The sequence below is a fragment of the Periplaneta americana genome, chromosome 7, assembly GCF_040183065.1.
Source record: "Periplaneta americana isolate PAMFEO1 chromosome 7, P.americana_PAMFEO1_priV1, whole genome shotgun sequence".
Lineage (NCBI taxonomy): Eukaryota > Metazoa > Arthropoda > Insecta > Blattodea > Blattidae > Periplaneta > Periplaneta americana.
In genome coordinates, this window is record NC_091123.1 from 107,089,211 (window position 1) to 107,107,916 (window position 18,706).

Consider the following 18,706-nt stretch of genomic DNA (forward strand, 5'->3'; position numbering starts at 1 on the left):
AGGTGATGAAATTTGACGTGGAAAAACTGAAGAACGAAGAGGAAAGAAGAAAATTTGAATCAGATTTTCAAGAGCAAGCCGCTACATTAGAATCCACACCTGAGACTAGTAATGAGTACTGGACTCGTCTAAAAATTTTATTCTTCATATTATAGTTGGAATCTCCTGGTAGAGGGGCAGAGAAGGCCTAACGGCCTTATCTCTACCAGGTTAAATAAATAAATACTACTACTAATACTACTAAAAAGCTGTAGGCCTATACAGAAAACAACAGAAGAAACAATAGTATATAGAGGAGTGAGAATAAAGAAACCTTGGGTCACAGGGAAAATGTTGAAGAAGATGGAGGAAAGAAGAAAATGGGAAAACACCAACACGGAAGAAGGTAGGGCACCACGGGGCACACGGGACGGCTCCGCTTATACTTTGCACATTTCAGCGAGTGCTGACGATCACTGCAGTAGAGCAAGTCAACAACTTCAAATACTTCGGTTCAGATATTGAGAAATCATTTGTATGGGAGTGATAATGGAAATTTCAAGTTATCTTAACAGATGGCTGTTGATTGGTTTAGATATCAATACCAATACGTAAATCCGTACTATTATTTTTCTCGCGGTATATGGCATTCATATCATTCTAACCTATCTGATGATATTTCCCCCCCCCCCTTTTCTTAACTGTAAATGAGCACAAACGCTACTTAGGTGTAAATTTTTCTGACATTTTGTATATTCGATTCCCTCATCGTTTCAAATGGATATCATTTTACCTTTTAGGTCTGTTTCCAAATTATATGTAATACGCTTTGTCAAATCTGGCAGCCTTTTCATAAGGGAAGCTAACTTTCTTCTTCTAAGCAGTAACTTGAGCTGCAGCCAGGAAGTCAAAAGGAGGATAACAATGGCAAAGGAAGCTTTTAATAGAAAAAGGAGCATCTTCTGCGGACCTCTGGAAAAAAGAACCAAGAAAGAGGCTAGTGAAGTGTGGAGTGTGGAATTGTATGGGGCAGAAACATGGAAATTACGACGAAATGAAGAGAACGAATAGAAGCATTCGAATTGAGGATATGGAGAAGAATGGAGCGTGTGAAGTGGACAGACAGAATAAGAAATGAAGCTGTGTTGGAAAGAGTGGATACAGAAAGAATGATGCTCAAACTGATTAGAAAGAAGAAACTGCCTACTGAAGGATGCACTGGAAAGAATGGTGAACGGGAGAAGACTTCGAAGTAGAAGAAGATGTCAGGTGATAGACATTAAGATATGCGGAGAGTAAGAGGAAGGCAGAACATAGGAAAGATTGGAGAATGCTGGGTTTGCAGTGAAAGACCTGTCCATAGGTAGAACACGTATGTATGTATGTATTTATTTTATTTTTTTTATTTTATTGGGTTACTTTACGACGCTGTATCAACATCTAGGTTATTTAGCGTCTGAATGAAATGAAGGTGATAATGCCGGTGAAATGAGTCCGGGGTCCAGCACCGAAAGTTACCCAGCATTTGCTCGTGTTGGGTTGAGGGAAAACCCAGGAAAAAAACCTCAACCAGGTAACTTGCCCCGACCGGGATTCGAATCCGGGCCACCTGATTTCGCGGCCAGACGCGCTGACCGTTACTCCACAGGTGTGGACTATGTATGTGTGTGTATGTATGTACAAAAATTACTACACCCATTGTTGGAACTCTGAGATAATCTCACAGAAAGCATTAATAACAGAAAAATGAGATGTAGTAAGTATTAGTCACCGAATAAAAAGTAATGAGGACAAAATCGTGTACGGGGAAAATATTTTTGAATCGTCTTGTCTATAAATTGCTTAGAATCCATGAGGATGTTAATAGTTCACTGTATGGAAACTTAAAAAATTCTTGGCGTATATTTTACTTCCATAAGGAAGGAAGAGATTAAGGCACATTCCCGAACGGCTAGAGCATTTTGTGGTTGAAAGAGACGGTGCTTGGTGGTAGGTTTTCTCGGAATGCTGCCGTTTCCTTACCATCATTCCACCATTACTCTATTAATAATCATCATGCGATGTTAAGTAATTCGCCTCCAATGGTGCACCCAGGGCAACACTAAAGCTGTAGCAGAAATCCACAACTTCGGTGTATCATTCCTAGATGGGGACCCTTGGATGAATGAAGCAGAGTCAACTACTCAACAATGTAAAAAATAATAATAATAAAAAAAAGACTTTAAAATCCTTGATGGGAAATTTCCATATGCATAAAAAATAGACCATAGCCTATCCATTGACGAACACTTTAAATCATACTCTGCGTGAAGAAATCTAGTGAATTTTCATAAAATTAGTGTTTATTAATGTTTACGCCTATAGCTTACATATTTTAAAATTTACTCTCCAAGTCCCGTTTGTAAGGTTACATTAATTTTTTTGTCTCCAGTTCTCAGTCTCCTCTCGTAGAACTAAAATGGGAAGTCTACAGAAAAGGGTTTGCTACTTGATAAAGCAGGCATTAAACGGGTATTTTAAATATAATTTCATATGAAGAGATATATATATATATATATATATATATATATATATATATATATATAAGTTTACAATGCCTTTTGACATTTTCTGACAGCCAAATATTAATTTACAGTCACGTCACTGATAAATGTATCGCCCTGCAAGATACCACTCCCCTCTATCCCTCCATAGGTCTTCTCCTAATTGTCTTTTTTCCGTAGCTTCCAGAATGCCCTTTTTCCATGTTGTCATAGGTCTTCCTCATTTTCTTCTTCTTGATGGGGTCCAATCATATGCCAACCTTGGTAATCTTTCCGTATTCATTCGCATCATATGCCCATACCATATTAGTTATTTTGTGAAAATATCCTCTACAATATCATTCTTAACTTGCATTTTCTCTCCGATTATATCGTCATATGAAGAGATTTGGTCTCAAATAAGGACAACAGTGATTTCCATTACAATTACACTCATCGGAAACTACTATCTTTGATTAACGAAAAAGTCGTTCTTCTTCATGGTTGCCAGTCTGTACAAAAGGCATTAGTATATGTATTTAACAATAAATTCAAGAAAGGAATACTTAAATAAATGCTGAAAATAATTTGTAAGATTCATTTAATGATAGAAAAAATAGTGGTCCTTTACAAAGCCCACAGCATTCCAGGTACTGAAGTACATTGAAGTCTGGAAAATAGCTTACATCTAGAGAAGAAATGCAATCAAACCAACCTCTAGACTGCAGCTATATATTGACAAGAATAAAGCTCTTGATGCCCCAAGCCTTTCATATTCGGTCCAGTTTCACTGCTGTGTCAAGTTTACCAAGTAATCAGAACATTCACATATATTTTCTATAACAATGAGATTATGAACATACAATTTATTTATTTTTGTATACAATACATTACAAAGAAATTTAAAGGAGGACACTAGCAGATGAACATACATTCGAATGTGACAATTTAAAATTTTCTTTGAACTGAAAGGTTTGGGAACTCTTCATAGCCTCTTATAAGAATGTACTTATTCGGAATAATAATTTCAATATTACACACTAGAATCATTTTCATCTACACAGAAATGTATTTAATGGAATTTTGATATTTGTGTTGAAGCTCGAGGAAGGACAGAAGGAATAAGATATCATTCCGCCCTTTGAACTCCTCTTAGCATTACAAAATTAAAATTACAAATGCGTGACATATTTAGTGTACTCAAGGACAAGATATTTAAGGCACATAGCAACAAAAACTTCTTAAGTAATAACAAAAATTACTAAAGAGCTTCCGCAAATCATAAAATATATTAATATGTACTGTGTAACCTATTTTATGTATTCTTTGTTGGTTTTGCCTTTCACAAAATCATCAAAGAATACGATTATACCTATAAAATCTGTACCAATTCAGATCCGGAAAAGTCCATGTAGATTTTAGATTTACTTGACTGACAAGTCAGTGTGCAATGTGGAATCTATCACAGAATGTACAACACAACTCCCTTATGTCGGTTCTATTTATCTTGGTCGTGAAGGAAGTGAATGGTTTATTAACTCTCGAGATGGAAGGATCAAACGTGTGTTTGTAGAACAGACCAAGCTAAATTGTTTAGAATAATCAGTTAATCAGTCTGCATTGTTGCTAGGGAGCCAGATGACACACTGAACCTCCGATTTACATATTACTGCTTTTATAACAATCCGGAATCATACTGTTTGCATTAAACGTTACACAATGTTACTACAGAAGCAGATTTCACTCAACTTCTTGTTAAGTATTTTTCAAGCATAAGTAATATTTTTAAACTTTTTATTACAATATAAAAACGGCTTACCAAAAGAGGCAGGTATGAGAGGTTATGTCTCCGGCACCAGAGCGAGTAACACAACAGAATGTAGTTCGTTTAGGAACATTTATTACGGCGTCAGAAAGGATTTGACGTTTCCTATTAAGCGCTCAAGTGATATGTTTCAATACACGGTGCTGCATCATCACACAAACTTTTCCTCTAAAGGGATTCTAAACGGTGCACTTAATATCCGCCTATTTTGGAATGACTAACGCTTTTGAATCGACACTTGCGACGATGCAAATTCTACAGCTTACTGTTACGATACTTGTGGGTTTGATTGCGTCACGTCTCACAGGGATAACATGATTATTACTGATTCGAGAATATATTTTGGGGAATAGCGTGACAAGAAGTTTTGTCTTAAGCGAAGAAGACTACTGTTAGTTTGTATTATTGTAAAGAATGCCACCAAAGTGGCAAGTGGCTCGGTTATTGTATCTACAAGACGACAGCTATCCAATAAAATGCCTGACTACATGCTGCGAAGCTATACAGCTATGTCGTAGAGAATGTTATTTTCTAGTCCCTCGCAAAGTTCACTGATAATCTAGGACATGCGGTACCAACAGCCGGAAAAACATAGACATCGCCGGAACATTTTGTGGAATTCAGAATTTAAACACCCATCACACATCTACACTGTTTATGTTAGCGAATACTGAGTTATTAATATGTTATTTCATTAGTAATATCTGCCCATTTATCCTTTTAGCAAGAGCATAGTTATTAGTCATAGGAATGAGAATTGCAGCAGAGATTGTTATTAAATATTGTGGCTGCATTTAGCAGAAGTAAAATACATTATGCAATAATTAAGAATGTTACTGCATTATTTTTCTTTAATAAGACCTGCACAAATCATCAGGTCGTCAAGAAATTTATGTGTTGCCATCTAATACTATGAATAATGTGAATGTGAACCAAGAAATGACAATGAAATACGCATAATATCAATATTTAAACTATAAACCATCCTTTAGGAGATATCGTCCCTTAGTAAAGCGGTATTTTTAGGAAAGCCTATTATTACAATGTATGGTGAGTTTAGAGTTCCTTTAAAGTGTAAAGTTTCGTGTGAAGAAAGAATCGCGTGTACCGAGATAAAATAATAAAACTGTGAACACATGAAAGCACTGCACCCTCTACGGATTGCAGATAGCACCTGACTCAAGCACCTTTAACAATACAGTGAGACGGTGCATAACAAAGTGAAAATAATATGTATAAAAACAACATTCCATATCTAAAAGTAATGAGTATAAAATACAGGGCCGCAATTCTGAAGGATAGGAGGAGTGGCGCCAGGCAACTCGGCCTGCTCTAGCATACTAGCGAGGAAATTCCGTGTGGATCGTTCAACCAAACGGACCAAATATGGCACATAAATTAGACGTTTTAATTCCCCGAAGAGGAATATAAATTTTTAAATAGCTCCTCCTGAAACTATAGAACTCCAACCCCGATAAAAAAAACCGTGTCAGGTAAAAATTACAAAAATATCTGATAACACGAAAGGCATGAGTGCATATAGTATAGTTGGACATGCAAAGAAAAGTTTATCAACCATATGCATATGTCTTTATTACCTTATGAACTAAAACCTTATTGGAAAGGCACTAGATCCATTTGAAGAACGTCTGTACACCGGGCAGTCTGAATCACCAGAAGTATCCTTCCAGACAAGCGCTCTGTTATTTGGACACTGAGAACATTGTTTTATCGTGTTATTGTCTTATACATGGCTATGCACAGCCTTTTTAAATCTCTTACATTTTAACCGCACGAATTTTAAATAAAATTATGATGTATTAAAGAAGCTCCATTATTATTACGCTTTTATAAATGCATTCTTATTGTGCTGTATCGAGATCGATTGTATTGTTATTACCACCTGAAATATTAAGCGATTTTTAAGTTATCAGCTTGTTTGCCGTAATGCACATGATGTAATATGGAAGTTTAAATTAGTTTCAGATACGACACACAAATACATATAAGCAAAACATAGTTTCCCGAAAGGGTAACAACAGTCTGTTTCTTCGAGTTATTCTGTAAAAAGCAAGCGGCAGAATAGGAATAATTAAAACATTTATGTTACATTGCACGAATACCTAATGTACAGAATAAACTTACGTCTCTCGATAGTAGGAAGAGAGCACAGAGTTTCTCAAGCCGTGTAAGTGGCACGCCGAGTTCTTAAAAAGTGCATTCAAAGTGTAACTGGATCTATGAAATTAAATCCTTTTCCAAAGTCTATAAAATTGCATCTTTATTCTTTTTATTAAAAGTTTAATTAAGTGTAGGCAATCTATTGGAACAGTTGCAGCAGCAGTAACAGCAGAGTTGGTAGGAGGTTTACTATTAGTAGCTAACAAAATGTATGTATATAGAAACATACAGTGTTCAAGATTATAATATATCAGCACTGAATGTGACTGTGTCTTTCTTAAAGTTTATATACTGTATAAATGAAGACCTCATCTCCCCTCCCCACAAAATCAGAGAAATGAGATCCAGCATAATTCACTAATTAATAATAACAATGTACCTTAAAACACACAAAATCGAATAGAGGCTCGTCCAAAGTAGATACAGTCGCATACTAATGCCATATAGGCTAAGTATTGTTAGTAAATTTTAAGACTGAACACTGTATACTTTATTCTCCTATGCATGGAAGTCTATTGGGCATAAATGTAATATCACAGTTTGGCGAAGCGAGAGCTGCTTCGGTAAAAGCTGTTAGTGCGCACGCTCGACGTTGCTTGTAGAGTCTGATAGGAGTGACTACTGGCATGGGGCAATTTGTCATGGTGACATAGAGCATCCGGAGTCATGAACTATACCACCCAGTATGACACTGAACGAAAACAGCAGCCAGTCTGTCTTGGTTATATAGTTTATATTCGAAAGATACTCAAGCACGAACCAAATGAATCACCGTTGAGGGAATATAAATGGAAATATACGTACAAAACTAATCTCCTTTCAGACATAAGCGTCTCAACGAGTTTTAGAACATACGTTTTCATCTCTGTGTATCGATGGCAGTGGTTATAAAGTTATAACACACAAAACAATTACACTAAGATTCTTTTCACATAATGTTACTGATGTAAACAAAGAGAAGGGGCAATTATCTTCCTTCAGTTCTGGACTGGAGACAAGCTGATGTCCACTTGGTGTGCACTTACATGCAACGACGTCATCAGATAACTGGATTTGTTGCATATTGACCTGGTAATCAACAGTTCTATTAAATTAACATTTACAGCCCAGATTTTGGTTAATGTGAAAAAATCGATACACATCACGTTGATTATTTGAATATGATACTTTCAATAATTGCTAAATGCCATGTTTTGATTGTGAAACGAGCATGAATTGAAAGCAGAAGACTTCACTGCTGGTATGGATATTTTTACTATAATTTCAAAATATATCTCGTTCTATTTTATTCAACAGTACCACTCTTAATTTTAAACTTGATATGTATCAGCGTTAAGCACGTGCTAATTCCTTCCAATCACGCGATGTATTTACAGATGGAGTTGGCTCATTTTCTTTTACATCAAGAACATTCTTATGTGACGTGAATCTTAATAATACTTAGGAAAATAATTATCATTTACTGGCCTTATGTTAACATCGAGCTTCTTACGGCAAACAAGACTGATCTAAAGGCTATTCTGAATAACAAACAGCACATTATTCCGTAACACTTTCCAAACTGCTGGAGTTGTCCATTTCAAATAAATGGCTGGAATGCTGCAGATACTGTGTTGGAGCATCCGTAGTGCCTTGAGAGAAGGAGCACAGCCGCGGCGTCTTAACTTCCTCATGGTCGATGCACATTTGTCTTTTCGATAGAGTTTATTGCTTCCTGTTGGAACTATATAATCACTTTTCTCTTAACAGCACTGTTTATATTCTTGATGATAAATGAGAGTTCTATAACATCCACTTTTCGATAAGGCAGAGATAGAGAGTACTTCCTCTGGATTTGAGGTTTCAGACATTAGCAATAACCAACGAATTTATACTATAAAACATATGCTACTAGTGAAAGTCTGTCTCAACAGAACTCAGCTGATTCGGGTTTTTAATAATTTTTAATGCAGAAGCCATATCAATCGGCTGCGGTTTATTTCCTTGGAGAATGCGTCCGCTTTGTGAACCTGGAGCAGTTGTGCATAATTACTCCAGCTATTCGCGTTCATCACACGCCGTCGAATGTGATTAACTACCTATAAAAAAAAATGATCGATTTTCAGCGGGTGTGCGGAAAATCGTAACAAAAACAATTATACCCGCATTAGCCACTAGCCAAATTGGTGAACTACGCCATGCAGCCGTTGTCTGTGTACGCCCCACTGTAGTGTTGGTACCCGCCTGCAGAAGTGGTGGTGGTGGTGTCCGTGCAGAAGGCAGCGGAGTCCCCGCAGTAGGTGGCGGGCGTGTCGGGGCTGTAGGCGAGATTGTTGCTGTTCTTCATGCACGTGGGGCTGTGCATGGACAACATGTCCATCAACCGACGCCTCTGCGTCTCCAGCTCCTGGATCTGAGTCTTCAGGTCCTGGTTCTGATTTTCCAGCACTTCGGACTCCTGAAAGAAAAGCGAGTGCTCAAATTAAACAGTTTTTTCTTCGACTCTTACCAAGGTTTATCTTTCGGGAACCCGTCTATTTTCAAGTCCCTGAAACATTGCAACCTGCTATCTTTTCCATTACGTTGCCTACTTTGTCCACCAGAGGCGTCTGTGGTGGTCATATACAGTACACAGACACATCTGCAATAGATACTTACATCTCTCCGAAGAGCCGGAAATAGCATGTCGATAAGTCTACAGCGCGAAGCCCTATACTTCCATTTAGAAGGAAGCTATGTTAAGGATTTTTAAGGAAGGAGATGGATGGTCATTTCTGGAGGAAAAAATCATTGACTTTTAATTAATATGTTGACCAAGTTGTATCAACATACTAGCCACCCAATCCCATTACCTTCTGGCATAGTTGCCTCGTTGATATCATTTGTGAGGTTCAGACCTGTCTTCGGATAGTTGACTAAACAACAACAATATTTCTAAAAATTCATGCTTTAGTAATATTTCACAATTACAAACGTACGGAAGATCTATATTTTAAAGTCATTTTCCACACAATTTTATTTTTACTGTATTTACTGAGATTCAAATCTATAGGCTCCAAAAAATTTCATGCCAAGGAGTTGAAATTGTTTATGCATGTTCTGAAAAGTAATTCTAAAAAACTGCAGAGCCTTTTTTTGGATAAAGTAAATATAAAACATGTACTTACGGTATTTTGGTTATTCTGTGGACCTCACTTGTCGAGGTAATAAAGTAAACATTACATTTCATCCCAACATTTAAGAACATGCAGACTTATGCAGGGGGTGGCAACTAGAATATTATTGTGAAATAATTAATTACTTTAAGACAACTTTTTTTTTATTCGCCGATAAGTGACAGCCATGTGCCCATTAAAATTCTTAAATTGGCATTTCCTACAGCAATAAGTTATACATATGACTGTGTTTAAAGCGTATTTTCATAGGTATTTTATGTTTTTAATCCTATATTTATTGCAGTGAAAGTTTATTTCAGTTGTGAAGCTTTCTTTTACTGACCTAAGAATTCCACTCCCGACTGTTTTGTCCCCAACTGGTATTTAAGTGAATCGTTTCGTATTTTTCCTTGGATATCGGACTTTTGAGTATGCTATTAATTTTGTATCTACACAAGAGACAATCTTTGTGTATGGCTCCTACAAATTTCTGAATACTCTTGAATGAGTTCGGTAACAATTTCGTTTGTGTAGTTGCTCTTTACATGTTCAAAAAGTTGGCGATCTTTCAGAGTCATTTCTGTTACGCAACTTAGAGATTTTATCTTAATTGTGTCTGCCCTTATAATTTGTAGGTTGGTCAGAGACAAAGCCTCTTACCTTAAAACTTTTCGTAACTATTTATTGTCGTACTTTGTATATGAAAATCCGCATTGTCACTGTAATTTTTTTTTATCTACTGTATAGTACTCAATGACTTATTGTGTTTCGTAAGAGAATTATACCCAAATCAACATGAATTCTTTATCTGTTACGGTACTTTACTTCCCGTTATATTTTTGTACAAAACTGCATTATGATCATCACAGTGATCGTTGCTGTCTGTATACTTCTATTTAAGCGGAAGGGCAGATTTGACCAATTTTGTTATCACACATGCACTTTAAATAACTCATTGTTCATAAATTTTCTATGTAGAAATATTTATTTTTGACAAAGAAGCAGGTTGCAGTTCAAGTGTCATCGCCCTGCTTATCAGCTCAGAGAAACAAGTCCCGACTATCCTCCACACCCACGTAGTCCTTCCTAGAAAACCCGTCAAGTATAACATTACAGTGACCTGAAATGCTTTTCTTCAGTCATTTCGTACGAGTTGTTAAAAAGCAATGGGTGAAAATTTCATAAATATACTTTACTACTTGTATATTTAAGTTGCATTTGTTTTTTTTTAATTATGCGTAAATATTACAATGTTCATGCCAAGATATCAAACATATTCATTCTATGTTGTTAGGTCGATACATACTTACTTACTTACAAATGGCTTTTAAGGAACCCGAAGGTTCATTGCCGCCCTCACATAAGCCCGCCAGCGGTCCTATCAGTCCTATTCCGAGGCTTATTATAGGGATACGTAACAAGCTGTTTTTTACGGTGATGGGTTGTTAGCCCTTCGCCCAACCCCCAAGCTGGAGGACCACCCCTTATCGGCTGTCCACGACTGCTTATTCAATATATTCGCAGCTACCCTCCATATCTGGAGGCCGTCTCCTCTATCCGCAACCTGAGGACGCGCTATGCCGTGGTGATAGGGACCCACATTACATGGGTTAGGTCGATACATCTGGCTACTTTTCTACCGAAAGTAGTACCCAGCGAACAAGTCGATTGTCACATATGACAGAAATTGGAACCCGGCGCTGTAAGTATCATATTAAGTTGGGAGGGGTACATCATTAAAAATATTACCGGATAAAAGATCACACTCTAAATATTTTATTAGACTTCTGACCCACTAAGGTTTCAGCTACATTCTAAGACTCAAGCCATCTGTTTATGTTCAGTCGAATATGTTATCGAATAAAAAAAAACATAAACTTTAGTTTAGGGTAGTTTCTATCTAAGAAAGCCTTAAACGGCTCACTGTCACACGAGGGATGAAATAAAACTTTCTAAGTTATAACTAAAATCTAAGCATTTCTGCGGGGAAGGTTGTGACGAATTCAAGAAAACAATGAAAGTCTGAAATTTAAATAAATGTGACAATACATTTTATTGAATTAAATATACCTGCTTTGATAAAAAATATTATATTACCGCAATATCTGACTTCGTTTGATACCTCATGTAACAGATTCATAACACATCGGCCAGTTTAAGCCAGCTATACTTACTTACTGGGGTTCATTGCCGCCCTCACATAAGCCCGCCATTAGTCCCTATCCTGAGCAAGATTAATCCAGTCTCTATCATCATATCCCACCTCATTCAAATCCATTTTAATATTATCTTCCCATCTACGTCTAGGCCTCCCCAAAGGTCTTTTTCCCTCCGGCCTCCCAACTAACACTCTATATGCATTTCTGGATTCCCCCGTACGTTCTACATGCCCTGCCCATCTCAAACGTCTGGATTTAATGTTCCTAATTATGTCGGGTGAAGAATAGAATGCGTGCAGTTCTGTGTTGTGTAAAAGCCAGCTGTAACAGCTAAAAATTTATATGGACTGGTCATATAATATATTTCTTCCCTTACATGACTATTTCTGATTATTGTATGAGGATACTCATAAAATATTAATAGGATCTATGAATTAAACGGCATTGCAAATAATATTATTTCTAGAATTTTTGGGATTGTTTAACAAAATTAAGGGCATCAGGTAGTGATTCATTCATTCATTCATTCATTCATTCATTCATTCATTCATTCATTCATTCATTCATTCATTCATTCATTCATTCATTCATTCACTCATAGTTTCTGCCTAAGGGCAGGTTTTTCACTGCAAATCCAAAATTCTCCAGTCTTTCCTATGTTCTGCCTTTCTCTTAGTCTCCGCATATGATCCATGTAGGCCTATTTGATATCTTCTTCTTCTATCTCGAACTCTTCTCCCCTTCATCACTCCTTTTAGTGCATCCTTCAGAAGGCAGTTTCTTCTTAACTAGTGACCCAGCCAATTCTTTTTCCTCTTCCTGATCAGTTTCAGCATCATTCTTTCTTCACCCACACTTTCCAACACAGCTTCATTTATTATTCTGTCTGTCCATAAGAAGTGATTAGGGGTCAAAAATCTGCTTTTTCATTTTGTTTAAAAAAGTACAAACCCTGCTCTTTAAAGTAATATATTATATTGTAAGGGAGTATCTCTGCAGATAAGCCCTGTGGGGTATTTCTGCAGGTAAACCCTTTAAGTGGTTCTATAAATTTGGCGGCGCATGTAATTCATATATCCCTTTTTTAAATGTAGTTTTCCGTAAGTTGATTTTTTTCAAACTTATAGGCCTATATGTGCATTTTTCTCTGAAACTAAGGAATTAATTGACATCAAATTTTTATAGTGTTTTCTGCAGCATATGTTCTACAATCTAGACCTACGGGTTTAAGAATATCACACACTTAACTTGAGGAAATAAATACATAGCCTACGCTTTGAAAAAAATGGCAAAAATTGTTAATAAAAGTTCAATATTTTTTCTGTTTCACTATGGGTGAAGTATTTAACTAAATTTTGCTTTAGAATTTACAATATACATTGCTTGGTAATCTAAAAAAAATACAGGGCATATGACTGAAGATTGTAGCAAGTAATGTCCACCAAGATTGAGTTACATTTAGCAAAGTGGGAAAACAGGTTATCAGTTATGGCTTTCCTTTTGCACTTGGATAAGAAGATAATTGGTTGTCTCTTATACCACAGAATTCAGAATGATTGACTGTATAACCATGGAAATTTTTATTCCACTATGAACACTAAAAGCCTAGAAATATTGAACTGAACTTTTGTACTGAAATTTTTTAATAGCACAGGCATCACTATCCACTCCCCTCAATAATGGTAGGCGTTTTTTCATTCAAAATAATACAGGACCTTCATTAGATTATCTGAGAACTTTGTAACAATTTTATTTAACTACGCCGTACATAAGGATTTGCTAGCAGATTTACTGTAGCTTAAATTGACAGCTGGTAGACGCAAGCCAGAATTAATGCCTTCATTTTTACAACACATTATTGTAATTTTATAATTCGATAATAAGGAATGACGTAATGTAATGCGGTAACGATTGTGAACCTTTAGAAATGCACCCGAATGTCTCAGATTATAAAGCAGCAATACACATACTTGTAAAATTATAGGCTATTTATTACTATCGTGTAGGTCTGCTTTAGTAATATGACATTATTTCTCGATTATATAATCTATTTTTGCTTTTAAATCTTCCATTTTGAGGACTGTTTTGAAAAAGGGCGCACTGAAGAAGTCGAACCGTTAGATGTAGGCGTACCTAGCTCAGATCAGAAAAACGATATTCAAAATCTTTAACATAACGGCTATTCTAGTTTTATTGTATTGGTCGGAATGCTGAACATAGGTAAAACATCTGTGTCGACGGAATAAAGTGGCTTAGACGAGATTTTTTCGAGCTGTAACTGGAGAGCGCTTACGAAAAAAGAATTTATAGCATAAGGATAAGAACCTCACTAAAAATTTAGTGTTATTGAGAGTATATTTGACTGACAACGTCACCACTTTGAATACATACTCAGGATGACGAAGAACAGAACACCAGGAGTCGTCTTAAGAGAACATTCAAGTCGCCGTAGTTGTGAACGCTTAGATATGCAATGGAAGAGACAGCTTCGTGAGCGAAACTTAAGTCAGAACGGATCAGCAGGTCCAGTAGTTTTGACGTAGAACTTCGGGATAACTTGTGAATTGGTCGTAACATAAAATGTAATATCCTCCCTTATTATCCTTACATTTACATTGTTCTCTTGGTGTTTCCTTTGTTCTATTTGTGTTATTTTTGTCCTCCTTCCTCTGATTGTCTTCCCTTGTATTCCTTGTCTTATCTTTGTTTTCCCTGTGTTCCCCTTGTTCTCCCTCTAATCCTCTTGTTCTCGTCTTCTCCTTCTTCTCCTTATCTTCATCTTCTTGTCTTCCCCTTGTTCTCTTTGTATTCCCCTTGTTTGTCCCTGTGTTCCCCTTATTCTCATGCATTTTTCTGGTTCTTTTGTCTTCCCTTGTTATCATGTATTCTCTTAGTCTTTGTCTACCCCTTGTTCTCCTCCTATTCCCCTTGTTCTCGTCTTCTCGTTATCATGATTTCCTTGTTTCCTCGTTATCATCATATTCTCCTTTTTCACTTCTCACACCACCACTATGTAGCCTATTGTAGTATAGTTATATGCATTTGTCGATTTTATGTAGTAGTGGTGATTATGGTTATGGTGATGGTGATAATAATAATAATAATAATAATAATAATAGTAATATTAATAATAAAGAATGGGAACAAATACAATAAAGAACTTGAATGACATCAAATTTAATAGTAAAACTGATATTCTGAATATAAATTTACATAATAATAATAATAATAATAATAATAATAATAATAATAATAATAATAATGAAGAATGGGAATAAATACAATAAAGGACTTCAATGGCATCAAATTTAATTTAATAGTTAAACCGATATTCTAGATATAAATTTATAAGACAGATTGTGATAGAGCATCACCAATAATTATAGAACAATTAATATACTTCCATAATAATGCTCTTATAATTATTATAATTTTAATATAATACTGTTCAAATGAAAACATTTGTCGTAGTAGGTATGTCTGATCCATGTATTGTGAGTCCCTATCACCACGGCATGGCGCGTCCTCAGGTTGCGGATAGAGGAGACGGCCTCCAGATGTGGAGGGTAGCTGCGAATATATTGAATAAGCAGTCGTGGACAGCCGATAAGGGGCGGTCCTCCAGCTTGGGGGTTGGGCGAAGGGCTAACAACCCATCACCGTAAAAAAAAACAGTTTGTTACGAATCCATACAATAAGTCTTGCACAGGATAGGGACCGATGGCAGGCTTATGTGAGGACGGGACCTACGGGTTCCTTAAAAGCCATTTATAAGTAAGTTATGTCTCATTTTATAAATTGATTTCACGAGAGCTGGATCCTTGAACGTAGGCCGTTTAGACCCATTGTACGCCCTATAAGCGATGATTGTCTAAGCTTAAGCGATGATGGCCTGGCGACATTCGTGATATGTGGGCTGTTCTTTCTGGACCCTGCAGGTAAGGTCCGATCATCTACTGATGAGTCCGAACTCAGAGCCCCGAGTCCCAAGCCCTTAGAACGTAGATCAGCATCGGAAACTCGTACTACTCCCAGACACCACCTTAGCCTATTTTTGCTATTACATATGATAGATAAAAATGAGGGAGAAGTGGAATGTGTTGATATAATGAAAGAATGAAACGGAAGTACCCCGAGAAAAACCCTCTGTAACGTCTATTTGTCCACCACAAATTCCACCCATACCTGATCGGAATCGAACGCCTGGATGGAAAGCCAACGCTCTAGCACTGTGGCCACAGACGCAGTAATTATGATTAGTGATTACAAAGTCGTGAAACGCGACCATTAACCTACCTGTACAAGGTTGACGGTGCGTTCCCTCTTCTTCAAGCGACACTTTGTGGCGGCGATCTTGTTCCTCTCTCGACGTCGCCGTCGACGCTCCTCGTCCTCGGCCGTAAGCTGCAATGTGAACATCTTATTTTACCTCAAACATCAGCTTTTATCATGACGTTTATGTGAGAACAGTTGAGATTATCTAAATAGTTTTCTACAGTAACTAAAGTTGCAGTTTCATTTTATGGCGATCTTTCAAGGATTCAAGGATTATCCAGATTGAAGACTTACTTTTTGCAAAAGTGTGAAATAAATCCATAACAATAGAAGCAGAGGAATTAGAGATTTTATTAAAATAACTATTATATGAGAAAGAAATTAGCCTAAAATGTAAAACCCAGTTCCTTGTTTTTGTATTTTTCTGGTGTGATCTTACTAGACTCCACACATCTTTCAGTTTTTCTTTACCATATAATTACTTTTTCACACACAGTGGAGCTCTGATTATCTTCGTAATTAGTTTTTAAAATGAGACCTTTATCGAAACGACGATAATAGAAAACCCATGGAATAGAGCGACAATTGCTTCAAAAAATAAAACCAAGGAGCAAATTTTTTGTCTTAGGTTATAACTTAGAACAAAATTATTAGAAGAATTAGGGCCTATCACATTTAACACCCTCGTATTGATTTAATTGTATAAAAATTATTAAATCCACAACATTTTATAGACATTCTAACAGAAAAGCTTAATAAATATTGTAACATTTAAAAATTACCGAATCGCATATTCTGATGGTGCACAATATTTGTTTACATATTAAAATTAGCAGCCAAAACGTCTAAGTCACAAGGACAGTGGGCCTACAAAACGAAACATTCGAGCGGTGATTGGATGCTCGAGATTGTGCGATACTCCCTCCTCCAGGAGAAGTATATCGGTACGTGAACTTACAAAAAATACAATTTAGTGTAGTAGAATTTTGAAGATGAAGTTCCGTTGTAATTCATGCATTGGAAAACATTTTTGCTCTTTTTCTTCAAATATCTCTCATCGGTCATGTGGATTTAGCCATTTGTAACAATTCGTAAGAAATATGGTACTCTGCTGTCATATCTTTGTTCAGCTATAGGTGATGTAGATTTAATTTCCGCAACGATGTGTTCATATACTTCACTAACAATGGAAAAAATCCAGGCTATAGAATGTTAGGAGTTTAGAATATACAATTGATTATATAGGCATATTCTTAGGAGACACCTCCCTCTTTGTAATATAACTTACTAAAATAAGCTATGTATACGTATTTTCTAACGTATATAAAATAACCGAAGTAAATCTAAATACTGTAACTAAGTATTGTTTCAAATATAAACACTTACAAATAGACATATATTAGTCTATTTGTATTCCCAAAAACCGGATAAATGTTATTTTATGTACAGTTTCCCTGGAAAAGGATGAGACGATTGAATATTCCTAAGTCTCAGATGTAAGACACTGCGCATGATCGGAGACCAGAGCACCGATACACAAGATAACGAATATTGAGTTATTTAAATTCAGGCTATTTGGTTTGTTACTAGCATCGTTCCGAAATTCAATTAAAAAACTGCAAAAAATATGATAATATTACGTAAATAAAAGATAAATATATACATAAATCGTGTAGTTAAATCGACAATGGACCTTCATGACTAGATCGACACTCCGCACAGAAAGGAAAGCTTTCATGTCGTTTCCATAGCTCAGACGGTAAGACTTCTGCGTGTTGTGTAGAAGAGTGCGAGTTCGATTCTTAGTCTACACAACAATTTTTTTTTTGTCTAAATAACGTTGAAATAGCTAAGTCACGTTGAAATATAGTTCTACAAAGTCCTGAGATTAAGTGTTAATGATCGCAAACAATACAAAATTACAAGTTATAATATTATAAACGTTAATCTAATGAATGCATTTATACACACACATATATACAATGTAAATGCATATATATTAAAAACTAACAATTAAAATGAAATTAAAAAAATATATAATAATAGACAAACTTTTACAAAGGTTTAGAGTCCTTAGGCTATGTCATTTGTTGAGTAATTATTACAATAATTTATTAATAGCTTTCCCATATGTGTAAGAAATGCACTCGCAAAAAACAATTTTTGTTAAAAGTATGGCTTTGGATTATTTCATTCTCACACCTGCAGTTAATTTTAACTATTTTATCTACGTGTTTGCATTCAATTTTATTCATGTTATGATTGAATGTATAAGCACTGTTGCAGTTATTGAATAATTACATATATTAATAATAATTATTAAATACATCTGTTAAGTAACCAATTGCAGTATCTTTTGCAAAATCTTGAATGTTTAAGTTGTCAATAATATTTCTGTACTATATATTATAATACGTTAAAAGAATTTGCAATAGATTTGGGATCCTCTACTTTATAATCATTGGTTTTAATGAAAAAATATTTTCTTTCTTAGGATATCTACAAGTTTAAATTTAATAATATTACGAACAGGTTTAATTGCATTATCTGAATTTTGTACTTTTCTACTCAAATATATTCTATTTCCCTCTTTCATAATTTTTGATAAATTACACTGTACTTCTGCACTGC

General features: G+C 35.8%; 1 protein-coding gene across 3 annotated transcripts in view; it reads right to left on the reverse strand.

The window, feature by feature from the left end:
- Positions 1 to 3,085: 3,085 nt before the first annotated feature.
- The window catches only part of Atf3 (Activating transcription factor 3), a 272,512-nt gene continuing 256,891 nt past the window's right edge, over positions 3,086 to 18,706 (reverse strand). For all 3 annotated transcript variants that reach the window (XM_069831155.1, XM_069831153.1, XM_069831154.1), the window contains 2 exons: positions 16,097 to 16,204; positions 3,086 to 8,944 (listed from right to left, as the gene is read on the reverse strand). In XM_069831155.1, the coding sequence (XP_069687256.1) occupies positions 8,678 to 8,944; positions 16,097 to 16,204 (375 nt within the window). In that variant the 3' untranslated portion in view covers positions 3,086 to 8,677. The remainder of the gene's footprint in view (positions 8,945 to 16,096; positions 16,205 to 18,706) is intronic.